Source organism: Penaeus chinensis, chromosome 27, assembly GCF_019202785.1.
Source record: "Penaeus chinensis breed Huanghai No. 1 chromosome 27, ASM1920278v2, whole genome shotgun sequence".
Taxonomy (NCBI): domain Eukaryota; kingdom Metazoa; phylum Arthropoda; class Malacostraca; order Decapoda; family Penaeidae; genus Penaeus; species Penaeus chinensis.
This window is the reverse complement of record NC_061845.1, coordinates 16,687,564-16,695,063: the sequence shown is the minus strand read 5'-3', so window position 1 is coordinate 16,695,063 and position 7,500 is coordinate 16,687,564. Positions and strand designations below refer to the sequence as shown.

At 32.4% G+C, this 7,500-nt stretch overlaps 1 protein-coding gene across 5 annotated transcripts in view; it reads left to right on the top strand.

Annotated features, from left to right (window-relative positions):
• The window catches only part of LOC125039698, a 20,351-nt gene extending 18,346 nt beyond the window's left edge, over positions 1 to 2,005 (top strand). For all 5 annotated transcript variants that reach the window (XM_047633904.1, XM_047633907.1, XM_047633903.1 and 2 more), the window contains one exon: positions 1 to 2,005. This exon is cut by the window's left edge and continues 155 nt beyond it. In XM_047633904.1, the coding sequence (XP_047489860.1) occupies positions 1 to 188 (188 nt within the window). In that variant the 3' untranslated portion in view covers positions 189 to 2,005.
• The last annotated feature ends 5,495 nt before the right edge of the window (positions 2,006 to 7,500 follow it).

The window sequence follows — 7,500 nt, the reverse complement described above, 5'->3', positions numbered from 1 at the left end:
AGGTAGAAAATGTGCCAGGAGAGGAGAGTTTGAACACGTCCAGTAGAGACAACTCAAGTAGGAAATATAATCTTAAGAAACTTGAAAAGCTCAGTGGTGCAGATGCATCTAACAGTGGGTCATCCTTCAGAATAGTTTCCGAAAACACATCACAAACATCTGCCAAGAGGGAGACATTAGAAAAGTAAGCAAAAGAAAGTGAAGGTCAATGGATAATATGTGGAACATGTAGATTGGGCAATAATGGTTGAAAATGATTTGAAATTTTTTTATATAGTGTTCAGAAGTTTTTGATTTTCGATATCTCTCCTGGGAACAGTAATCAAGCCAGCTAAGTTACCTTTGATTACTGTTAAACTCTTATGTAGCTGTGGCTAAATGCACTAGTGATTATTTTGCCATTATTACTATTATGATGATGATTTTTATATATACTAGTTAATTATTGGTGCAAGTTGAATTGGTTCCTAAAAGTGAGTTTATAAGGTTGCCATTTTGTGTGTGGTGATACATTATTAATATGGAACATCACAGAAAACCTAAGAATGCCATGGCAAAGAAAACATGATAGTTCCTCAGTTGCTATTTTTTCTTCTTAATGCATTATGGGTTCCTCAGTCGATTTGATCTAAGTTTTGTTCTGATCAATATTTCATTTATATTTTTTGTACACAAATCCTTTTAGTGTTTAAGTGTGTATGTTCCACCATGCATTTGTACATGTGTGGATGTTCTCTGAATGAGTGTCATGCAAGAGTTGGCTGTGTAACTGCTCTTTATCAGCAGATTTCTATTTTCAAATGTCATTTAAATATTTAAGGACAAAAATGACTAATGATTCCTCTTTTTCATTGCTGTGTATAATTTTTATTGATTTTTTTTATGAGATGGAACATTTTGAACAAGTAAGACATTATTTATATAAATATCCTTGTTGATTTCTCATGATCAAAACCATATTTTGAGAACTAAGTTTACACTTATTCATTTAAACATCTAGATAAAGAGAGTAGGTTGTCAAGATTCTTAGGAAACAAAGATCAAAAAGAAAAGTTCTCAAACAGGAAGCCAGTCATCCCTTTTTGGTGCTTCTATGATACAGTTTAATATTATTGTTTGATTTTTTGCTGTGACTCCTCCCTCTCCTGCCCTCTCCATCCCTTCTTCTTTGGGTCCATAGTTTGAAGGGACGGTAGGATTAACATACATGCAAATAAAAGTAAAACTTTAATGGAAAGAAATTCATACCATATGGAATGTTCATCAAGTCTCAGTACAGTTGTGCAAATGAGTTCCTTAGGAGCAAGCATAAAGTTTAAGTGATATGTATTATATGCAGCTTATATTTATATTAGTGTTCTTTACTGCTATCTTAGTTTAACCCTAAAATGTGACTTCTGGCAACCATCAAGCCATTTAGCCTAGGAGTCTGCTATGTATAGCAGAACTTCCCATTCAACTTGCTCTAGTGCGTTATGACACCTATAGCTGTATACGTCATGATGAGTTGGTGTTTCATGATGGCTATAATAGGTGTGCCCGACTTTAAGAGGTTAAGATATGTTGCTTAGTCATGCTGTACTCAGTTATAACTATTACTATTTTTCAGATTAGGCATGGACAAGACAATGATAATACACAATGCTGCTTATTTTGATTATTCAATTTTGAAATAACAAAAGTGACAAATTTTTTATAATACCAGTACCAGTGACAATAAGTAAACAGCAATAAACAAATACAATCCAACAAAAACTCCACTTAAAGGTATAATAACCCTCTCCACTAATCACACATGTTGAAAACCATTCATTCATTTTTACTAGTGTGACCTTGCCTATTGATGGGCTAGCTTTCCAAAGGAACTCATTTCCACAACTGTAGGAGAGTGAAAAAAAAAAAAAATAAGAATCAGGAATTAAATGTCTTACAGCTTGTGATAAGAGGGGAAGTAAAATAGATAAATAAATTAAAAAAAAAGAAAAAAAAAAAAAAAGACCAAAGATGATACAGCAGAATCAAAAAAAACATGAGTCATGCACATAATAGATACATGAAGGAGAAGGAATATTTCTCTTTGCATTGGACTGAATACATGTAGGATTATTAAAACCTTCTGCAGCTATAATTAACCCCTTCCCGACGGGTCACGTCCTGAGGCATCAAACCGCTCGATCTGTGGAGTGCGGCTGTATGCCACAGCGACACACCAAAGTGCTATGAGCCGGTAATTCGGCTTGATGTACCGAATTCCCACGCTCAAAGTCGGCACATTGCCATTGATCTCCAAAGTGTAGATTTTTTTTTTTTTTTTTTTTTTTTTTTTTTTTTTTTTTTTTTCTCTCTTTCTTTTTCCTTTCTTTCTTTCTTTCTTTCTTTCTTTCTTTCTTTCTTTCTTTTGTTCTCTCTTTCTTTCTCTTCCTTTCTCTTTCATTCTTTCTTTCTTTCTTTCTTTCTTTCTTTCTTTTGTTCTCTCTTTCTTTCTCTTTCTTTCTTTCTCTTTCTTTCTTTCATTCTTTCATTCTTTCTTTTGTTCTCTCTTTCTTTCTTTCTTTCTTCACCCGTCAGTAAGGGGTTAAAGGCCAATGTTTGAGGCCAACTATCATAGTTTCATTAAGTTCATCCACATATTGAGTAAACTGATATTGTCAGTTGAAGCTAGAAAATTCCTTATGGCCAAAATAGTCTTTTTTTCCATTGCACAAGCACAAAAAGTTAATTAAATTAATTCATGTTAGTGGTCTTGTCCATAAAAAGAGATAAAATTGTGTGTTTAAAACATGTTCCTTGAGAATACACCAACATGACACTGGAAGAAGGCTTAGATGCTAGTCACATATCTTTACCCAAGGACATTCTTTATTCATAATGTTGCTTTTGAGGTAGCTATTTAGTTTAGAGGCACAGAACAGGTTGTTGTGATTGGAGGATGTCTTTATTATATCATTTACATGGCAAAATCACATTCACATGAATAGACACACTCATTCACTTGCTCTCTCACTACCACTCTTTCCCTTCTCACTTCCTCCCACCTCTCTCCCTCTGCTCATCAGAAGCATGTATCCTATACTCTTTTGTTTTTCATTCATCAACTATTTTTAAGGAGTCTGTCTGTTGTGCATTTACATCATTAGTCTGTACATTTGTAAAGATTTGCATTATTTTTTGTATGTACTCTTTTATATTCCATTTAATTTTGTATTATTATTCTAGAAAGTGTGAACAAAACTAAGAGCAAGGTAGGAATTACACAAGGGATTTGTGTGTGTGATTACTAATTGGATTTCGCATCTGACAACTATGGAAATGCTGAAATGATTGCAATTGCATGTGTTTACTGAGCAATGCATATGAAATATTTGGCTTTTGTCTATTCCATTATGTCATTTATCTTTACACATTAAGAATATTGTGGTTGATTTTTGTTAGGAAATCGCAGTAATGATTTTACCTAAAAGGGAGGCAGGTACTATATAATGTTCACTGTGAAAATAGATTGACAATTTTGTAATTAATTTTTTTTTGCTAATTGTCAGTCAATGCAGTAAAGCTCTTGGTAAACCAGTTTGAAAAACACTTCTATTAGCAACTTTTTTTTGCATTTTGGTCATGCTATATTTCTTGGAATAAAAGTTGCTTAATTTATGTAATACCAACAAAGGATTAAATCTTTACTCTGTGATGATTGCAAAAATGTGGCATTTACAACCCAGTGTAGAGTGCATCAAGCATAGCATGGTTATGAGAATTACTATTATTTTAGGGGATATAGTGTTTCATGGCATCATAATATGGTATTTGTTTACAACTCTAGTCAAGGTTAGTCTTTCATACTAATTTACTTTTGATGGCAATGATGATGATTGTTATCATAATTAAAAGCTGCTGTAGCTAATATCTGATGCTATGCCTAAATTATGGTTTAACTCTGGTGTTTTCTTTATACTTTTGTAGTTGTGAAGACATAAATAGTTATGAGTTGTGATGTCCACCTTTTTTATTTTTCCATGTTTTTTTTTTTTTCACTTTTTGTGTAAAAATGTCATTGATTATGTTTTTTGTTTTTTTTTCCCCAATTAGTACTTGGTGGAGTAATGTAGGTGTGGCATGGAATATAGAACAAGGTTGAATGGGGAAAATATTGTTTGTAGATGAAAACCTTGCAATGTAAATACACTAGCTTACTAGAAAGTATTCTAGTGCAGGAGCAGAGACTGGTGACCTATTTTTCTAATAAACTGTATGTCAATATAAGTGAATCAGATCATATATCTAAGGTCATTGTAAAAATTCATATACATGAAATACCATCTGTGGGTGACAACTTCTCATGCTAGTTTTGGACCAGTGAAGTCTGGCTACTTGCTCTGATCCTAATAGGATAAATTTATGCTGGTTATAGAAACAAGTTTAGGTCTAGGTAATCTATGCAGCTCATGGTATTATTTTGTTTTAGTTCTTTGAATGTTTGTACTTGCATTGCTTCTTGAAGCCATTTTGATATGAATAGATGATTGGGTATACCGAATGAAAGATGGTTTGCTTATTTTAAACATAAATGAATAGAAAAATGTCTGTAATAGATAGTGAAATACAAATTTTGATGTGTACAAGCTTGCATGTATGTTAGGATTTAATAGTATTGTGTTATGTTTTCATATTTTTGGCAAGACTCAAGTTACCAGGTGCATCATTTTATGTCTTATAATGTGTTGATGGAAAAAAACACAATATTTTGACATAAGGTTTATTTGAGGCATTTAAGAAAGGATACGGAAGATAAAACAAGTAATTTCTTTTTTCTTTCTTTTCTCATTGTCACTGATGAATAGTTATAACAATATTCCCACATGAGGTTTCACATTTTTATTTTGAATTTATACACATTCAAAGAGCATGTTTTATAGGCAGAAATAAAAAGTTTCACAATAATAAGTGAAAAACACTTTCTTGTCTAGAATATAAGATCAGTGCAGTATTCTGTATCCTAAACTGAATGTTTAAATTATGTCGTAAAGTATGTCATTTGATATTTTCACATATTTCTGCAATATTCTGTGATTCAGATATAACTCACCAGCATACCCATGCTGAAATAGTGGGTTTTAGAATGCAATATCAGTGGCTTTTGTCCATACAGCAAGCACGTAGAATTGTGATATTAAATACGTATAAGGTCTCATTCTCTGCGAAACTTAAATGACAGTCCAGTTCTTTACTCTTTTGCCTGTCTCACTCCAGTATAAAGGCTGCAAGAAAAGGTTTATTATGGAGTGTCTGGAGCCCATAAGAAATGAAAAAAAGATAAAGAAACAAGTTTTGATGCCATATATATTGTTATATCCTTCTTTTACATACAAGACTAATGCTTGAGTGGTTGCCTCTGACTTTTCTTTTTCAACATTTAATATTATTATTATTATTATTATTATTCCACTTCTCAATTTCTCTTTATTCATTACCTTCTTTGTCTTTAGGACAGGCAAGAAGGATGGTACAACTTTTTGAAAATATTGTGCACTAATGTCAGGCTCATTGGGATTCATTTTAATGACTTGCAAGGCCTTTCAGACTGTAGGGGATGTGTAGCAATGTAGGCTATAACCTCTTTCACTGAAATATTGTTTGTGGGAGTTCCATATATTTAGATTGTATGTGTTTTGATTTCCATATACATTCATTATGTTATGTCATTAGTTGACCATTGCCTTACAAAGCACTATAGTGCATTGTCTCTTTTCTCTCTCTCTTTTTTATGCTTTTGTGAGTGATGAAGAAGCCTGGATTTGTTAACATTTTATATCAATTTATAGAGAAAATAAAAAGTTTGATGGGTCCAAAGGAAAATTGACATTCAAACAAACACATCTTATATACAGACAAGCACAGTTTTGCACAAACCTATATGATGGTTGCACACACATATAGGTATATGCACACACTTGCACATTCACACACATGCACATACACACTAATCAATATACATGCTCAACACACACACACACACACACACACACACACACACACACACACACACACACACACACACACACACACACACACACACACACACACACACACACACACACACATACATACACACATACATACACACATACACACATACATACACACATACATACATACACACATACATACATACATACACACACACACACATACATACACACATACACACATATACACATACACACATACACACATACACACATACACACATACACACATACACACATACATACATACATACATACATACATATACACACACACACACACACACACACACACACACACACACACACACACACACACACACACACACACACACACACACACACACACACACACACATATTTTAAATTTTATGTGGTGTCTTTGAGTCCTGTATTTGAGACTGCTCTGTCAGATGAAGTGTAGTCAACACTACTAGTATTGTCGAAACACATAGAGGCTAGGTGGTAATAAGAAAAAGAAAAAAAAGACATGTATTAGAAACATTCTTTATGATTTCAGAAGTACAAGAAATTTAATTTTCCTTGATCCCAAACATATTCTCATACTATTGTAAGCTTATTGATTTGCATTTCTTCTGTGAGCATATTGTAAAGTTGATGAAAGCGATCTATTTTTCATAAAGAATTCCTGCTACCTAACCGCAGTAGGTAATCACAGTAGCTTTAATCAAAGATAATAATGCATGACTGATTTTATTATGGTTTAGCATGAATTTATTATTTCCCATTACAGCAGTCTTTGTAATATTGTCATGGTGGTTATGTATTATTTCTTCAAAATTCATGAAATGTTAATAAGCACAATGTACATGCAATTTATGTGTTTAAAGTATCTGTTTGATATATTTGTATTATTCTTTTCAACTTTGAACTCTGAACAGAAAAATAAATAATCCCATGAGTATTCATAATGAAACAAATATTGTTGTTTACGTACATTAGTGTTTTTTGTATGATTTGTGAAATTCTCGCAGAGAGGTATTTTAAAGCATTTTACATCGATGAGTATGTATATAACTGTATATGTATTTTGCAAATTGTGTCGGGACAATTGTACCTTTTGTATAATGCACATGATCGTAGATAAACTGTTTTCACTGTGCCATTCAGTATTAAATGAAGCTGAATCACAGAAGTTTAATTTTCCTGTTTAACTTTTTTTCCTCTTTCTTTATTTTTCATATTATAAATAGAATATGTTGGAAAAAAATATAATGTCAATGGAAAATGTTGATTAGTTAGTATATTTTGGCATAGATATATGAACACTGTTTTGTATTTTTACCTTTTAACATATTCATTTTGAAAAATTATGGTAATAATATAAGAAAAAAATAGTTGATTGTAAGATCAGCAATATCAAGCAGATGTGTAGAAAGGAAGAGCAGCACCCTGTCAAAGTTCATTCTGTTTCAATTTTTCTTTACTTGGCAAATAAGGAAAGAATCTGGGCACTGTTT